Source organism: Leptonychotes weddellii, chromosome 5 (assembly GCF_054177405.1).
Source record: "Leptonychotes weddellii isolate Sample4059 chromosome 5, ASM5417740v2, whole genome shotgun sequence".
Lineage (NCBI taxonomy): Eukaryota > Metazoa > Chordata > Mammalia > Carnivora > Phocidae > Leptonychotes > Leptonychotes weddellii.
Genome location: NC_138373.1, coordinates 87,448,784 through 87,468,533, shown reverse-complemented (window position 1 = coordinate 87,468,533; position 19,750 = coordinate 87,448,784). Strand labels below are relative to the sequence as shown.

At 37.9% G+C, this 19,750-nt stretch overlaps 1 protein-coding gene across 1 annotated transcript in view; it reads left to right on the top strand.

Annotated features, from left to right (window-relative positions):
* ITPR2 (inositol 1,4,5-trisphosphate receptor type 2) overlaps positions 1-19,750 on the top strand; it is an 838,078-nt gene that overhangs the window by 612,189 nt on the left and 206,139 nt on the right. Inside the window, exons 36-38 of the mRNA XM_081818942.1 lie at positions 2,254-2,390; positions 4,728-4,870; positions 9,837-9,945. Of these exons, the coding sequence (XP_081675068.1) occupies positions 2,254-2,390; positions 4,728-4,870; positions 9,837-9,945 (389 nt within the window). The remainder of the gene's footprint in view (positions 1-2,253; positions 2,391-4,727; positions 4,871-9,836; positions 9,946-19,750) is intronic.

Here is a 19,750-nt window from a genome sequence, read left to right as displayed (position 1 = left end):
GTGATGGGTATTGAGGAGGGCACGTTCTGCATGGAGCACTGGGTGTTATGCACAAACAATGAATCATGGAACACTACATCTAAAACTAATGATGTAATGTATGGGGATTAACATAACAATAAAAAATTTAAAAAAATACTTGGAAAAATAAGTTACCATAAATTCTCATGTAATAAATTAAATATTCATAACCTTGCTTCAGTTTGTCTCTCAGTATTCTCTTATACTCTTTTGGTGAAAATGGTGTAAGCACCATTATTTGCATAGTATCCCAATCCTGTGTTTGGCCTGGATTCTGGGACATCAAGTAAAGAGAGACATTGTATTTGTTTGCTCAGGCTGCCGTCACAAAATACCATAGACTACATGGTTTAACCAACAGCCAATTATTTTATCACAGTTCTGGAGATAGAAGCCCAAGATCCCTCTCCTTGGCTTGCAGGTGGCTACCTTGTCACTGTGTCCTCATATGGTCCTTCCTCTGTACACATATGTGTCTGTATCCTTATTGCCTCTTCTTATAAGGACACCAGTCATATTGGATGAGAGCTGCCCATATGAATTCATTTTACCTTAATTATGTCTTTAAAGGCCCTATCTACACATATAGTCACATTCTGAAGTACTTCAACATATGAGTTTTGTTAGGGAGACACAATTCAACCCATAACAGAAATCTTCCCACCCACATAATTGTAGACAATTTCATGTAGTGAATTAGGGTATGGTTTGAGGAAATTGTTTGGCTTGGAGAATAGTTAAAACATGAACTGGAATAAATATTGCAAGAGGTTACATGTAGAATAATTGGTGGAGGTTCAGAATTTTAATAGCTGAGTGTTATGTGTGATTAAAAAGACAAGTTAGACTCAGTATGAAAAACTTGAAGGTTATAAGTCATTGAAAATTTGGGTGAAAATGTCATTATAAGTTATTAAACAGTTATTGGTTTGCAGGAAAGAGTTATCAGGAAGAGACTAGAAGAGAACAGACTAGTTAAGAATCACTAAATATCTGGGGTACATCGGTGGCTCAGTCAGTTAAGCATCTGACCCCTGATTTCCACTCAGGTCATGATCTCAGGGTTTTGAGATTGAGCACTGTGCTGGGTGCGGAGCCTGCTTAAGATTCTCTCTCCCTCTGCCCCTCCCCACCTTTTCTCTCTAAAAAAAAAGAAAGAAAAGAAAGAAAGAAAAGAATCACTAAATATCTCAGCCAGGTGGCAGTATGAATGAATTGAAGAAACAGGGCTTATATCAATAATGAAGGCAGGGTCAACAGACCTGCCTTGGGTGGAGAGAGGGAGAGAGAGGCGTTTAAGAGGCACTGATGATTGGAGACTAGGTGCTATTATTAAGATGTTTTATTGTAGGAGAGAAGGAGAGACTACAGTAGAAGGAGGTTGTCCATGGTCATTGCTAATATGCTGAATCACATTAACAGGCTATTAAATGTATTGGAAGTTAAGTCTATATTTGGAGATATTATTTGGAGCAAGGACAGTGGATGGTGTTGCTAAAAGGGAGAATATAGTGATAGGAAAAACAAAGAACATCTTGTAAGAGGCCAGGAATGGCAGAATGGCTTAATAAGAGATACAAATGGTAGGGTCACAAAGAAGAGGAGTCAGGTTTATGAGAGCAAAAAGAGTAGAACATTTCAGAGGAGAGATGGATAGAAGTGTTAGCCAGCGTATAGAGAGGACATGCGTTGTTTCACTCATTAAATAAATACATCTTTAGTAAAAAACTCAATGCCAGCTACTGTGTGCTAGAGATAGAGCTGTGAGCCCTATGCTCTCATGGAACATACATTCTCACCCATTAGATGAATGATATAATGTTAGGTAATTAAAACTACTATGAATAAAATAAAGCACGGTAACGACATGGTGAAGACATACTGGGAGAATGATCTTATAGTAGACACCTCTGTTGAGGTGACATTTGAGTTGAGACCTGAATAAGGGAGAGGAATAATCTATTCAAAGATTTGAGGACAGAGATTTTTATTAGGAGGGAATAGTAAATGCAAAGGTACTTAGGCAGGAATGAAGCTGGTGGGTTTGAGGAGCCAAGAGAAGCCCATTGGGGTAAGAGTATAGTGAGCAAAGGAGGAGAGGATTATGAAAGTAGGAGCCAGATCATGTAGAGACTTGCATGGTAAGGCATTTGGATTTTATTCTAAGTGAGATGGCAACTCATTGGAGATTTTCAGTAGAGGATAATCATGACTTGGTTTGCTTTTTAAAAGGTCACTGGATTTTGAGTGATGAGTGGATTATAGGGTCCAGACATAGAAGCAGTGACTCTTTTGCATTAATTCAGGCAAAAGATGATGGCAGCTTGGCTTACGGGGGTAGCAATTGTAGTGAAGAGGAGATGAATTTTGTATATATTTGGTTGTAGGGCCAACAGGACTTGGTAGATGGGTGGATGAGTTGTGGGGGGTTGGAAAGGAGAATAGAGGATATGATATGATTGAATCATTTGCTAAGATAGGGAAGAATGGAGAATTGTAATTAGGAATTCTGTGTGTGAGATTTTAAGTTTGAGATGTCTATTTAGATATCCATGTGGGTATGTCAAACAGGCAGTTGGATATATGAGTCCAGAGTGGTTTGGAAAGATGTCCATGCAGGAAATATAAATGTGGAATGTTCCAGTATATATATAATATTAAAACCATGGACTTGAATGAGATTTCTCACAAGAAAGGACAAGGAGCTACTGGGAGTTGGCGAAGGAATGGTCAGGACATAGGTGGGAAATAGAGAAAGTATGATGTTACGAAAACCAAGAGCAGAGCAGGAAGGGTTTGACAGAATAGAAACAAGTGTGTAAAATGCTTAGCAGTGGTTGGGTAAGATGAAGGCAGCAAAGTAACCACTGGATTTGTTAATAGGGTGATGATTGCAACTAACTGTGACTCAACAGTAATGATTACAAACAGTTATTGAGGAATAATAAGTGGCCAGTATGTGTTAGAGGCTGTCCTGTGTACTTACCTTTAATCCTCACAGCAAATCCATGTGAGTGTGAGTATCATTATCCTGACTTTTCACATGGGGAAATAACAAGTTAGAGATTACATAATTGGCCTGTGATCAAAATAAAAGCTGAAGACAGAATTCACATCATAGGAGCCTGAACATAATTTGCTTAGTAAATGAAATGAAGATAGGTAATCTGAAAAAATAGATACATTTTATTAAATATGGTCATAAATTTGATAAGCATATTCTCTTCCCACATTATAGAGTATCTAGTTTCCAATTTGCATTATTGCCTTCCTGATAGTCTCTTTTAACTGTCATCAGAAATTTCTCAGCTTATTAGAATAGTTGAAGTAGAAATCATCACTTTTGCTGAAAAGGGAAGAAAGGGTTAAACAGGAGTTAACTCTGAAATCTAGCCATAAGAAATCAAGAGAGGTGGTGGTACCCCATCTGTGTTGCTGTAGCTGAAAGTAACAATAAGCGATTGGCAATCAGTTTTCTGCTGAACAAAATATGTCATAGGTATGGGTGAATAAAATATTGCTTTAGGTGAGAAGATTTTTTTTGTTCTTTTAACATAGTTATTTTAAAAACAAAAAGGGAATGCTTCAGTCATTAAAGAATGTTCAGTAAATTGTCATTGCCCACAGACCATTTTAGAAACATGTCAGTGAGAATGCTTCAGCTATAATTAACACAATTTTAATGAAAAGTGGCTTAAACAATTAAAGACATGTCATTTCACATAGCAAGGAATCTGGAGTTGGGGCTCTTCTCAAATTGGTTAATTTAGTAGCTCAAGAGAGCAGGGCCCTAACACTGTTGGTCTATTGGCTTTCAGCCTAAGGCTGGTCTCCAAAAGTCATATGGGGGCTGCCTCCCATTTTGGGTTCACATGCTTAAGCTGTCTTGAGAGCCATAGGTAGTTTCAAAAGAGCCCACCCCTGCCTCCCCTAACACACACCACTGCCTGCTCAGCTAACGTCAACCAATGTCCTATTAGCTAGGACGGTGTCACATAATCATGTCTAGACTAATCACTGGCAGGGGAACTGGAATGACCATGACTGGCTTAAAGTAATCAACCGTGACCCCAACCTGAGGGGGCTTATACCCTGAGGATGTTGTTGCCTAATTGAGAAACAACATGGGGATCCTATTAGTAAGGAGAAGGATGGAGAAAGGCTGTTGGGTAGGTGACCAATAATGTCTATCAAAAAGATGTAATTTGAAATAGTATTAAATGTCATCGAACCCTTGTGAAGTGCTAATACTCCTTCAAAGAATATATCGAGGAATTTCTCCAGTGGAAGATACGGTTAGTTCCAGATGACCAGAAATACATATGGAATCTTTAAGCTGTTCCTCAAGCATACCCCAATTTATTCTGATTTGCTGAATACCTATCGTGTCTCCATTAAAATCCTAGATACTGCAGGGCTTGTAACAGTGGCTTTACTCACTTTTCACCTTGTATAAATATCCTTAGAAATCATATACCTACCCACCCCTCTCTTATCTTATAAATGAAAAAGGTGACCAAAGCAATATTCATACAGACAACCAGACTATACTTTAAGCACAGACCTTTGATGCCACAGGAAGGTAGGGTACATCTCTGAAATTCCCACGTCTTATTTCTGGTTAGTATTCTTAGACTTGTCATATCTTCAAATGATGAAATCTGACTTAGGTCTTCATGTGGGTTCCCTTGTGCTTTATTCCTTAGGATGTAGTGGCCTCGTTGGAACAACAGTTCAGCCCGATGATGCAGGCTGAATTCTCAGTGTTGGTTGATGTGTTGTACAGTCCAGAACTACTGTTCCCCGAGGGGAGTGATGCAAGAATAAGATGTGGTGCTTTCATGTCCAAGTAAGTGGGTACAATCTGAGATTCTGCTAGTGTTACCAAGCCGAGATGGCCTCTAATACATTTCTGCTTTTTACTCTGCTGGTACATGACAGTCCACAGAATATGTGAAAGATCTAAAATCCATGTTAAAATACACTTTCAAAATCATTAATTTGAGTCAATTGAAATTTTATTTTGGTGAAGGTCAAGTTATATTTTACTAAAGTTTACTGAAAATAAAACGTCATTATTGGGCACGAAATAGCACATGAAATAAGTTCTCATTCCTCTCTATTCCTCTCTAATCCCACACACAGTATGTGGTGTAACCTTCAAAAAGATTCTTGTTTAAAGTCACTTATTTTCATTAACATAATGGAAAGAAGGGGAAACTAGCATTTACTGAGGTCTTGCTGTGTGTGTTATTGTCCTCCATGTGCTTACCTTTTGAATCTATCTGCACCAACACTCTGTGAGATTGAGGACTCAGCTTCATTTTAGTGGTGGGAAGGCTGAGGCATGCTTTAGATGAAGAGCTATGACGTCTCCACACAGCCTCTGCCGCCTTGATCATCCTCATCTGCAGCCTCTCATCTACTTATTTCCCTCAGAAGATCTGCAAGTTGCGAGAGAAAGTGTAACTAGCTCCAGAAAAAAAGAGCCATGTCTTAATGTGAGGGCACTCATTGAGTGATTCATTCAAGATGGCCAGTCAGAGGTACTTGCTAACCCCTTGACCATATCTATCACAGCTAATTCCTACATGGTTGAGGATATTGCTAAAACCCCCTCCATTGACTGTGATGCACTTGAGGTAAAAATGGAAGGACTGGGGGACACAAGAAGTGTGTTCCTTCCTTTTACCAATTAAAGCTGGGATTTGTGGAGAGAAAACAAGATATGGGATGAGAAGAACTGACTGCAGGAATCATTTTGAAGAATAGGCAGGGTTTCTGTATTATAGCCAGAATCATGGATTCTTGGCTCTAGACCCACTATGTCCTATAGGGACTAGGAAGAATGTGTTCGTCTGGACACTTGCCAGTCTTCTGATTAGAATTTTTAAGTGAAGAGATCCAGTGTATCTGCAAAACTGATAACCATGGAAGCCATTAGAAAAAAAAAAATTAAGTAGAGGTATTCACTAGTAGCCTTTGAGAAATATCCTTTACCTCCTGTGAATGTATATCAGTGCATAGAATGTGAATTAAAAAGCGGGTAGTAATCGAGAATTGTAAGTCCAGGAAATTAATATGATACTATAGATATGTCCCAGAGACTTGATAGTCTAGGACAGGGGCTGGCGAACGCTGGCCTTCGGGGTAAATTGGTCCTTTTGATGATTTTTGCGAATAAAGTTTTATTGAAACACAGCTACACGCTTTGATTCACATGTTGTCTATGGCTATTATAGTATTGTCATCTATAGTATTGTCATCTCCACAGAGATTTTGTGGCCCACAAAGCCCAAAATGTTTATTCTTTGGCTCTTTAGAAAAAAAGTTTGCTGCTTCAATGTCAAGAATTAGGCTGTCAGTATGGTAGTTACTAGCTACACATAGCTTTTTAAGTTAAAATTTAAATTAATAAAAATATATAAAGAAAATATTCAGTTCCTATCACATTTGCCACATTTTAAGTGCTTAATAGCCATATGTGGCTAGTGGCCAACAAATTTGATAGCACAGATAGAGAATGTCTCAATTATTGCAGAAAAAGTTATGTTGGATTTCACCGGTCGAGAACTTAAAGATGTAGGTCTATGTAAAGATGACATAGAGTGACTCACAATGCCAAGAAAATATTGGCCTGAGCTGAACATGTGCTAAAAGCAAATCTGTTGCAACACCAGGTACCGAAAAGGAGAGAAACAAAGAAATATAATAGTAGGAACATATTACAGATACTACACTCAGATGGAAAAAAAAGATGTCACATACTTTTGTGGTTAGAGAAGAGATTTTTGTGCTATTATGATTGTAGTATGGCCAGTGACTCAAGAATGTCTGTTTTCTGCTCTAGTGCTTTTCCTACTCCTTCCCTAACTCTGTGAAGAACCAAGGGTTTCATTTGCAGGGATGTCTAATAAAGTTAGAATCCAACTTTATTAATAGGTATGCAAGGGGCCCTGTATTACTGTGCAGAGCTGTCTGGTAAAGCTTAGCTGGAGAAGAGAGCTTAGGTCCAAGGCCTTCGTGGGGCCTCCGACTTCCTCAAATGAATTTAATTCTTGGAACTTGTTGACTCAGATGGGTCTGCTGGTGAATGTGAGGGGTAGATCCCAGGAAAGATCCCAAATTCCCATATCTACTTTGTCACATAAATTGAGACAGAAGAGAATAAAGAGAGAATAAGTCAATGTGGGTGTTAACCTTTAAGACGTCTGGTTACAATCTATTCAAATTAACACTTAACTCCTCCCTTATGAAGGATAATCTCATAGTTTATCAAACTGTGGGATGTGATTCATTAATGGGTTTAAAAGTTAATTTAGGGAGCAGAGGCAACCATAAAAAATGAATTAAAAAATATAAAATATCAGAGTGCATCTCATATATAACTTTTGTGTTAGTTTAATACACTACACACATGTACTTATATGGTGCATTTTTTCATGAAACTTATTTTTTCCTTAGATCATAGAAAGCAATATTAGAAGGCCACAGATTTTATTTTTATTTTTTTATTTTTATTTTTAATTTAATTTTATTATGTTATGTTAATCACCATACATTACATCATTAGTTTTTGATGTAGAAGGCCACAGATTTTACTCAACCAGACATTATGTAACAGATGAATACCTTGTATAAATTCCTAGCAAATGGTATTCACCCTTATGCTTGATGTTTTCAAATGGTTGGTGAATGAAATATTTATCTAAAGAAAAGTTAAAGAAAATTAAAATAGCCTGAGAGAAAAAAAAAAAAATCAAAGGAAATTTACGATGCCCACCAAAACTATGTTCATGCATTCAAGGACTACCATGCAAAAGAAAGGACAAAACAGCAGAAGTTTCAGGAAGGCAGGTGTTTACCTTGCAAGGAGAACTTGAGAACAATTATTCTGCCTGCTGAACCTGATCACATGTCTGAAAGGAAATCACTGTTCCTTCCTTCACTGTGTGCTACTCCTTCAGCATGGCATGGGTATCATTTAAAAGTATCCCTGTCCATTCACTCACCCTGTCCATAAATTTCAGGTGTCTGTCATCTGCCCTTCCTCTTCTTCTTCCATTTCTGATTTGTCATTACTTACCAAGTCCTGGCTGTTTTATTTCTATATTGCTTCTTGTAGATTACCCCATCACATGCCCTGTGCATCCCTTGCCTTGTTCTTACTCTTCCATGTCATCTTTCACACGTAGGCAGGGTCATTCAGGTCCTTTAAAACAGAGGTCCCCTATTTTCTATAGCGTACATTCCAGACTCTTTAGCGTAATACTGCCCGTTCCTTCTTTTCAGATTGCATCTCTTATCCTCTCTTCTTTTATGTCTTCACGTGTCAGCTGGAGATGGAGTATTTATCATTTCCTGGACAGGAAGGTCAGCTTTCTGCCTCTGCCCTTTGTTCATATTGTTCCCTTTGAAAGGACGCCTTCTCTCTCCACCTTTTCCTGCCGGGTGAAATCTTCATCGTTAAAAGTTATCTCTTCACTGGAACCTTTTATCAGCGCTAGGAAACTTCCCCAAAGAATGTAGTAGTTTCTTTGTCCAGTTTATGGCATTTGCCATTACCTGTGTTGAAACACTTACCATATCACATAAGAGGTGGCTGAGTGGGGACTCTCTTCACAGTAACTCTGAGACTCAAGAGATTAGTAAATGGGTCATGTCACCACAGAATGGTGCTTCACAAACTTGGCTCTGTGGTCAGATGGACATGGGTCTATTTCCAGATCCCACCACTCAATGATTGTGTCACTACAGGCAAGTTGCTTTATCTCTCTGGACCTCTGTTTTCTCAGGAGCCAGGTAATAGAACCTGTGGCATTGGCTTGCTGGGAAGATGAATTGAGAGAATCCATGGGTAGTCCTAGTACTTCACCTTGACACCTGATAAGCTCTGACTAGTCATCTTCTAGTGAAAGCTCACTTTTCCCGAGGGTTATGTCCCATGGTACTCCTGTTATGTCACTGAAATGGGGCCATTCCATTATGTTCGACATCATTCTGTTTTTCTAGGAAGACATGTCTCACAGGGTCATTGTGAGAACTAGCTTTTTCAGAGTTATATAGGATAAGCTATGCATTCTGATTATAAACATTTTACTTGATTTTGAGTTCTTGAGGATGGTATATAACTATGATCCTCAAACTTTTCTTCTGACAGAATACCAGTGCAAAGGTTACCACTATAAAATTAGAATTTTTTGCCCACATTATAGTAAAAATAGTACATGGATAGACTGTCCTGGTGTTACTTTGTTGTTGTGGTTTTTTGCTTCTGATCACAAAACTGCCTGTTTCTACCAAGCCCTAGTAGTGAAAAATAGCGCATTATTATTATTATTAACAGAAACTGGAAAACAGCCCATTATGCTAAGGTTGCAGTGTTGTATACTGCTACTGAACCTATGTAATTAAGGTAAGATAGTCTATAGAAAATAATATAGTATAACATAATATAATAAAATGTAATTTGCTGCAAATATTCCCGTTTCTCTACTAGTAAAGTTGGTTTAGTTCATATGATGGGATTAAAGATAATCAGTGTCTCATTGTCTTTTAGAGTATTGTGTTCCACTAAAAGTATGCTACTTGAATAAATTTAAAAGCACTGAGATATACTGCCTGTAAAGCAAAGGATGTTTTATAATACAAAGTCTGTGAGCTGAAGTGTAATTTTAAAAGTTTTGAAAATAGGTATCATGTTTACTTCATATTCTCAAATAATAATGTGACTCTTTCCCCTCTAGTATATGATGTTAGTATACAGATTGAAGAGAAAGCACTGTTGTATTTAAGACTTAATATTCTGCTTTAAGGTTGATTAATCATACAAAGAAACTAATGGAGAAAGAAGAAAAGCTGTGCATTAAAATTCTTCAGACTTTACGAGAAATGCTAGAGAAGAAAGACAGCTTTGTGGAAGAGGTATATATTTTTAATTTTTAGTATTTGAAAATAAAGTAGAATTTCTAGTATGCCATAACCAATGAATTACGTGGGCTATGAGATGATTGCTTATATTACATTCTGATGGCATAGTACTTAGATGAATTAGATAATTTGTTTGTTTGGTATTCATCTTTCATGTCTGCTTTGAATTGAGAAAAAACTAAGATTAGAATGGCCCAAGTATTTGGCTCATTTGTTTTATTATATTTTATCTTCAATATGTGTATTTTCTCATATAGACCAAATGATTTTTTTTTTTTACAATGAACAACTGAGATTCATTATTAAAATTCTGTATAAAGTTCTGCTGCATATTAAAATGGTCTATGCATTTGGGCATATGTTGATCTTTTATTGTAAATATATGTCGCTTTTGTTTTCTATAATATTATGCCATGTATTATAAAATAATAATATTTTTTTGTAAGTGGAATAGTAAGTTTCTATTCTTACCTATATTAATTTAAGTATTGATTTTCAGGGAATATAACTTACAGATAATAATTGTCATTCTGTTATTAAAAATGACAGCTCAGGTGCTCATTAAGATGTAGCTAGCAGCATGTCTAATACCCAAGGTGATACACTTAAATATAAAATATAAATCCAGTGAGGTGGGTTTTTTTTGTTTTTTGTTTTTTGTTTTTTTTAGCTAGCTACCTATACTTATATGTTAGGTATCAAACAAAATTTGTACCATGTTCCTTAATAACTTTTTGGTCTGATTCTGTAAGTACTAATCATCTGATATGTTTAAAATAGGAAGAATTTTACTTATTAATTTATGTATATGCTATCTAATTCCAAAAAGATCATAGTGTCAGGGTTTTTTTTTTTTTTTAATTTAATCTTGTAGAAAAGAAATGCAATGGAATCTTGGATATTAATAGAAGGGGCATAACTTCAAACTACTCCATTTGAATCAGATGCTTGCTTTATAATCAAAATGACTTTGGCTTTGCATTAGTTCTCTTCATCATTTAAACTATGTTTGGGAAGCGAATTACAGAAATAAAGGTGGTCAGTGCAATTTTGGCAAATGTTTCTATGACACAATGTTTCTAGGACTCAAGAAAAATGCTTATAAGTCTGAGTATTTGGTACGCTTGTAAAAAATAGTCAATTTCAGACTTTATTGTTTTCTTTCTCTGGTTCTTTAAAATACTGCTATAGCTGGTTTGATTTTGATTAAAGTACTAGATCCTAAAATAGAAAAATGGGGTCAATATAAATTTTGACAGAAGAGTGAGGTTTACAGTAATAGTAACTTGTGCTTAACAGGAGATACGTAAGAGTTCTGATTTTATATAACAGATTATTATGGAACCGCTCTAAAGAAAATAAGAAAGAAATAAAGTAAGATTTTACTTTGAGGGGCGCCTGAGTGGCTCAATTGGTTAAGCGTCTGCCTTCGGCTCAGGTCATGATCTCAGGGTCCTGGGGTCCAGCCCCATGTCAGGCTCCCTGCTCAGCGGGGAGCCTGCTTCTCTCTCTCTCCCTCTGCTTCTCCCTTTCCCTCTGCTGCATGCTCTCTCTCTCTCTCAAATAAATAAATAAAATCTTAAAAAAAAAAGATTTTACTTTGACTAATCAAGAGTATTAGAGTGTATCTCCCAAACCACCCTAGAATAAATCTCCTTTCCATTCCCAATGCTATCACTACTTCAGACTCTTATTATCTCTTGCTAGAAAACTCCAGTAGTCCACCTCTCTGAGACAGAGCTTGAAAGAAGCTAGAGCTGCTGTTTTCCAAAGTCCAAGAGGCACCATTCTCATATGATATGAGGGTGAATGGCCCCAGCAAGACATAGCCCTAAGGGAAGACTTAAGATGAGAAAGGCTAGTTGGGGTTATTCACTCAGTCACTTAACACATATGCTATGAACAATATTTAATGCTGGCATTGTGCCTGGGCAATGGGGATTAGGAGAGGAATGACACAGCTTGCCAGGGGCCACTGTGAGGTACAATTCACATGCTAGTGGACTCATGGAATATAGTTTGCAGAGATCGTAAGAGTCTTTCAGAAACTGTCAGGGGCTCTGCACTGCCTTGGTGTTCCAGACGCTCCATAATGTCCCCAGTGCTTTTTGCCCCCACCCTTCCTCATCCATTAGCCTCCAGAAATCTGTGCTGTTGTGTGCCTGCAATGTGCCTCAGGCTAATCCTGCACCAAACCTTGCTACATTTGGAATCATGTATTGCTAAAATCCAAACAAACCTCCAAAACCCCCAGTGTTATCTTTGTGGAGGAGCTCTAATGGGTAGTACTTATCACTTGTTCCAGCCAGTGGTGATTACTTCCTCAACAGAATTACCAAAATACACTGTACCTCCCTTTTATGATGCTTCAGGCTATTTCTGAGTATTTAGTCCAAGCATTTATAAAGGATGTCATGGAGACCCAGAGACAGTATGTGATTTACCTGAGGTCACACAGTAAATGCCAGACCAGGACTTTACTTAGCTCAATTATTCATGTCAGGGGTCGGGGGGGAGGGGGCAGAGTGAAATGATTCACCAGTCTGGGTGAAATGGCACTGGGTAACAGATTCAGAAACCGGTCAAAGATATTCTACAACTCATTGTGTGCTCTCAGAAAAAACCCTGATTATCAGTAGCAGGATTATAGGTGTCTGTGTTTTCATGATTGTATTAGTTTTCCATTTACCAAAATTTATCTTACAGTTTTGGAGGTCAAAAGTCAAAAATCAAGGTATTGGCAGGGGTATATTCTATCTGGAGACTCTAAGGGAGACTTTCTTTGCCTTTTCTAGTTTCTAGAGGCCTCCTTCATTCCTTGGCTCGCGACTCAGTTCTTCATCTTCAAAGCCAGCAGGATAGCATCTTTCAATCCCCCCCCCAACACACACTCCATTATCACATCTCTCACTCTGACCCTCCTGCCTCCCTCTTGTAATTACAGTTATATTGGACCCACCTTGATAATCCTGTCTGTTCTCCCTATTTCAAGATTCTTTATCACACCTGCAAAGTCCTTTCGCCTTGCAAGTTCACATATTCACTGGTTCTGGTAGTTAGGGCATAGACATAGTTGGGGTATGCCACCGTTCAATATATCACAATGGTTCTTTTACTGACAGAGATGACATGTAGTATGTAGATGGAGAGTTTACTTGTGGCTGATTAAAATTGCTATGTAGGACAGTTTAAATGTGAATGAATATAACAAAAAAACCTGGAGACACTTGGAATGGCATTAAGTCACAGAGGGTACCTAATATCTGGTTGTCTAATAACTGGATTTCTACCATCAACTGGTTTTCTACTGTTTGTGTTTGAAGCATTTCCAAAAGATCTCTCAGAAGTAAATCAAAACAGAGAATTCACACCAGGTACCAGGGTTTTCCCGCACTAGCTATCCTAATACACGTTTCCCCTGCTATCCCAAAGTAGTGTTCCTATAAAACCTTTCATAGGCCAAAATGGTATAAAGCAAATAAGTGATAACCATTAATTTATATGGAAAGTGTTTATGCATTCCTAGACCTAAGATATAACCTGTCTTAGGCTTTTCTGATACCTTGGGACATCTCTTGCTAACAAATGCACAGACTAAATCGAAATAAAGCACGGGTGCTCACAGACACAGTTCAAAACTCTGGGGGCTTGATGCTGAGACACTGAGTGTGGTTCCAGGGGAAGGAGCTTGGGGGCGCCACTCGCTGTTTGGGGTGCTCGCTGCCTCCATCAGGGCTCTGCGGCAAAACAAATGCTGAACACCATTTTCGCTTTTTGCCTTTTTTTTTTTTTTTTAAGATTTCATCTATTTATTTGAGAGAGAGAATGAGAGAGAGAGAGAGCACATGAGAGGGGGGAGGGTCAGAGGGAGAAGCAGACTCCCTGCCGAGCAGGGAGCCTGATGCGGGACTCCAGGATCATGACCTGAGCTGAAGGCAGTCGCCTAACCAACTGAGCCACCCAGGCGCCCCTGCCTTTTTTTTTTTTTATAAAAGTGAAAATCTTCAGATTTCTTTCAGTGAAAGAAAACAGGTACTAGGGTGGGTCTTCTGTAAAAGCGAAGTGGTGTATCATGAACTTTTTAAAAAGCGTAGGGATACGTTTCAGACTCCACCTATTTAAATTTAAAACCTTAAGAAATTGCCATTTACATTAATCTTCCTTTGGTTTGTAATATCAGAAGTTGTGTATGTTTGTGTAGCTGGTAAAATAAAAAAAAATGGAGCAATGAAGCATAAATTTGCTTCATGGTTGAAACAATTTCCAACTTTAAGATCCCAGCTTTCTGATTTTGTTTGCCTTAAGTAAAATCATCATGTAACTACATTTTATCTTGTATTTAGTCAATTATTTTTAAAAACATTTACAATTTATAATACTCTGATGGCAATTCCTAGATGAATTTTACTTAATATTCTTTTTGTTTCATGTTTCTTAGTTTGTGCCAAAAGTTTGAGATATAAAATGTGGATGGGCAATATCTTGAAGAGTCTCAATAGAATAATATAAGTAGAGGAGAATTTAATTTTCTGTTATGTGTGTCTCTGTGTGAATCACCTAGTTATCATATATGACCTATATGTCATACTATAAGTTATAGTACTTAATTTTATTGAAGGATAAAACATGAAAGGTGTATATAGAAAGTCCTTAAAGGGAAAAATTACCAGAGTTTAAAAAAAAATGCCATGTAAGGGTATGTATGTTGACAGTTTGGGGAGGGAAAGGGAAAAGAAGGAATGTTTTAAAGTGGCTTTGGGGGGGGGGCGCCTGGGTGGCTCAGTTGGTTGAGCATCTGCCTTCGCCTCAGGTCATGATCCCGGGGTCCTGAGATGGAGCCCCACATCAGGCTCCCTGCTCAGTGGGGAGTCTGCTTCTCCCTCTCCCTCTGCCCCTTCCCCCTGCTCATGCATGCTCTCTCTCTCTGGAATAAGTAAATAAAATCTTTAAAAAATTAAATAAAATGGCTTTAGGGCAGTATGATTTCAAGGGTCTCAATCCTGAAAGCCATTTTGTCCTACTCTTATTTCTATGACCTCTCTACCACAAAAAAGAAATATCTGATAGGATATGTGTGCTGTTGAACAGAGCAGAGTGATCATAGCACCACACCATCGTTTTGTGTATTTAAAGACATTTCAGGTCCAGATCTGAGTAAGGGTTTACCTGAGGTGGTAATGAGGGCACAAGCTCTGGGGGTTGGTTAGAGGTGGTCTGATGAGCGGGAGCAGGGAACAAAGAAGGACGGTGTTCAGAGGATTGGTTTGGTTTTAAGGATTTTTTTTCCCACTCGTCTTATACTCTTTTTTTTTTTTAATTTTATTTTATTTGAGAGAGAGAGAGAGTGAAAGAGAGAGCACAAGAGGGGGTAGGGTCAGAGGGAGGAGCAGACTCCCCACCGAGCAGGGAGCCTGATGCGGGACTCAATCCCGGGACTCCGGGATCATGACCCGAGCCGAAGGCAGCCGCCCAACGAACTGAGCCACCCAGGCGCCCCTTCGTCTTATACTCTTTAGTATACATGTCCAAGAAGATTTATAGAGCATTACAAATTATTCCTCTCATAAAAAGGGAGAACCATATATAAATCATAAATATAGATGTCTATAAGCTCTGATCCTAAATATGTAACATTTGTAGCTTCTGTACTTTAGAACTGGAAAAGATAACTCGTACTGAAAATATTTGCTGATGGCTTGTGGAACTGGTAATTTAAAGGTACTTTCCTTATGTTGTAGTCAAAGAAGTTGACCTATTTAGAATGCCAATCATAATTTCCCCTGAGAATATGTTGCTATCTACTCATAAGTTACACTGACATACATATGATCTACAGGACAACAAAGATATTTCAGTCAGATTCAATATTCTTAAAATGTTCAGGTTACAATGCTATATATATATCCTTGGGATTAATAGAAACTGCCTCTATAATAGCTATGGAGTGGTTTTATGCACTGATTTTTATAAAGTGGTAACAGCTAGCATTTATTGGGAGCTTAATATATATCAGATACTGTCCCTGATCTATGTATTATCTTATTTTCATCTTCAAGCCCATGTGGTAGGAGGCATTATTACCTCCCTTTTACTAGTGAGGAAACAGGTATAGAATATAAGGTCACACATCCGACAGGTGGAAGAGAGCTGGTATCCCAGCCCAAACATTTTGGCTCTTGAGCTCACACTCTTAATGAGCATATTAGAGCCAAACAGGATATAGGACTTGAAATCATGACCTTTTATTTGCTCAGATATTCAGGTAAATAAAATGAGAAGCTCTTTGATTTTATTCTTAATGAAATTTGCATACATATGTATTGGGAAGCATAAACCATTATTCAGCAGGTTACTAAGGAAAAAGCTTGAGATTTTAGACCAAGTTAAAAACTTGGGAAAGTTGGGAACAGTATGATGCAATAGTTGTGGGATTTTTCAGGTGTATTGTTACAGACCTACAGATCATTATCAGAGCTCCCCACATCCCACCTTGTGATCATAGTCTGAGCTGTTGGGACCCTGCATATTAGATTTAAAAGTTCTAAACTGTACTTTATAAGATGACCACCATAGGCAGCCCCTTGCGGAAATGTGGCATTCAACAAACGGCACAGCATCTAATTGAGAGCTGTGATCTTTACAAATGCCCAAGTGGGGTAGGTGGTATTTACACATTGAACAATGATGGCAGATAGTGGCTTCTTGATTTAAAAGTTGGTATCTGGAGTGATATGGAATAAAGGTCTTTAAGAAATGATGCCTTTGGTTATTTTTAAGATATCTTCCATCATTTTTTTTTAAACTCTAAAATTTACTGTCAGCTGAGTTAACAAGAATTTATTTTTTTCCTCGGCACGGAAAAAAAAATCGTTGTAACTAATCTTTTATTTCTGATTTTGAGGAGCAGCAAAAAAGAATAAGCCAGAATTATACCAAGAAATTTACCTCCTACATCAAATATGCAGACCTGTCAGTCTCGGCAGTAATCACATTGTTGCAAATTTGTAAATTGTATCAAGCTCCTCTTGTAGTAAGAGTCTGTGCAGAATCATTCACCTTCTATGCATATACTCATTTCACTTTCTAGCAGGCAAATAAACAAATTTAAGTAGAATTGCTATACAGAGTGCACAGCAGCCTAAGAATTTGGTAATAACTGTTTTGCTAAGGGGAAATAAATTTCAGTTTTTAGCATCAGCTGCATTTTGTAGACTATCTTATTAAATACACTTTAGAGGTGAGTGCAGTTATTTATTTATTTTTGCAATGTTCTAATGCTGTTTTAAACTAGGTACAATAAGTGATGTTGCAGATATGTTGTGCTATCTTAATCACCTGTAAATTGTATTATGTGTTGTTTAAATTTAGGTAACTAAATGTTTGGAAATATGAAAATATGTGATATCTCCTTACAATAAAAGATCTGTTTTAGAAACATAATTAATATACTCTTTAACTTTGGAATCTTTATTTTATATTTTCATCTAGGCAAAAAGACTGTGATCATTAAGGTGGGCATAAAAGCAAAAATTTTTAGAAATTTACTTCTTTCAATTGCTGAGCTGGCTGGTCACTTGTTAAGCCATAAAATTGCTAAATTTACCAGGTTATAGTCATTGTAATCTCATTATTGCAACAATTTACAAAATTCTTTATTACACCTTGCCTTTACTTTTCCATTTAAAAATCTGACATGGTAACATCATTGCTTCAGTGGTTTTTGAGATATGCTGTGATTCTGTAGAGATCAATGACTAAAAAGATCATGATGAAAACATCATCGGTACTCAAAAATTAGCCAACCACTCATTGCTACTAGTAAGTGTAAGACATTTGGTAGTTAATGATTGTAGGTGAAAAATGGTATTGTAATGGAAGAAAAAAGAACAAAAAGAAAAATGCATGAAGATTAATATATTATGATAGTTTCTTCCGCCTAAATCTAAGTTAAACAAACCCCTGTTAGGAAGCATTTCCTGATTATTTTCTTTTAACTTCATGTTATTTTAGTTTGTAACCCTTTCAGCACTTATAAAATCGTACCTGTCTTGTTAGCATAGACATTTTAATATCATGCCTATGAAGAGTTTCTTTGCTCTACGTTGTTATTTTAAATAAATTAGAAACTCCTCAATAGGTCTGATGCATAAGATGAAGAAATGTCCAGAAGGCCTTTCAAAGCTGAGATTCCATGAAGGTATAGTTCTGCATTTCTCTTCAGTCCCACTCCATTCTCCATAAAGTGTTGTACCTAGTGAGGGCAGAGACTGGTGATCCTAGTCACTGGGGTATTCCCATTGTCTAGCATTGTTCCCCTCACATAGTCATTGTTCAGTAAGTGTTTGTGGACTGACTTATTCACACATGGTAGAAATAAATGTTACCGGCTATCTGCAGGTACAATACATTTACCTTCAGTAGTGGTATCCAAGAAGTAGCTTCTAGAATTATCACTTCAAGTTCCACTTTACGTCTCTTTGCAGCCCAGGAAGTGGCAGATTTCTTGATACTTGGCATGCAGAGTTGGGCCAGCAGTGGACAGAGCGATGGCATAGAGGGCTGATGAGATTATCTTGTAGGAAGCATGGTGTTGGATGGACTGTGTAGCGTTTGTTGCTGTCTGACTTGGAAAACAAAAGGGGAGGGAGTGGAGGGTCCCCAGACCCTGCACAGTAATGGTGGGAGCTCAGCCAAAGGAGGCTGGAGCAAAGGAAGGATGACCAGATCTGAACAAGCAAATGGGAGGAAGGTTCCAGCCACCGAGCTTCTCTTTCAGGAAGGGCTTAAAGGGACCCGGGAAGAACTAGTGAGTGACTCAGCCTACAGAAGAAGGAGGAAAAGCCCACTGTAAAACCAGATGAATGACAGAGCAACTGGGGCTCTGGAGAGAGGCTGAGGCCCAGTCATCCAAACTGGGACACTGAGTTAGTCAGCTCAGCTAGAGTAACTAGCTGTAGCTTCCATCTGTGATCTCCAGTAGCACCAGGATCTCCTGCCACAAGGAAAGTTGGCCTTTGGAGCTGGTCTGTGTTGTTTCTGTTGTAAGGAGGAAAAGGTACATAGAAAGTTCGTGAAGCAAATTGGGCCTGATACATTTTACCTTTCTATCAGTACATTCATTCCTGAACTTCTATTTGAACAGGTCCTCAGAGAGGGGATATATAATCTGGTATGTGAGGTACTAAAGCTCCGTTATTATTATTGATGTTGTTACTTAACTTTGTTGACTGTGCGACTCTAGGAAGGCTATTTGCAGAGCAACTATGTGTGTGCTCTTGGATCCTCACTGTACTCTCTGAGGTAGAAAGTATTTTTTAATCTCCATTTTATAAGTAAGAAGACCGAGGCCCAGAGGGTAAAATGATCTACTAAGAACCATACTATTAGTAACTGACAGAGCAGGGATGTAAATCAAAGTTTTCTGAGTCTGCTCTGCATGTGATGCTTTTCCACATGGGAGAGAATTAAATAATGTTGGGGAAAATAAATGATAATTTAAATTTGCTTTTACCTTTTTAAACCACCTCTTTGAGGCTTTTACTTCTTTTACAGGAGTTCGAATCTGAAGGTTCAAGAAATCTTAAAATAAAAATTTTAAAAAAAGAAATGTATTCTTTTAAAAAAAAAAAGATTTATTTATTTGAGAGAATGGGGGAGGGGCAGAGAGAGAATCTTCAGGCAGACCCCCCGCTGAGTGTGGAGCCTGATGTGGGGCTCGATCTCAAGACCCTGAGATCATGACCTGAGTGAGCTGAAACCGAGTTGGATGCTTAACTGACTGAGCCACCCAGACCCCCCG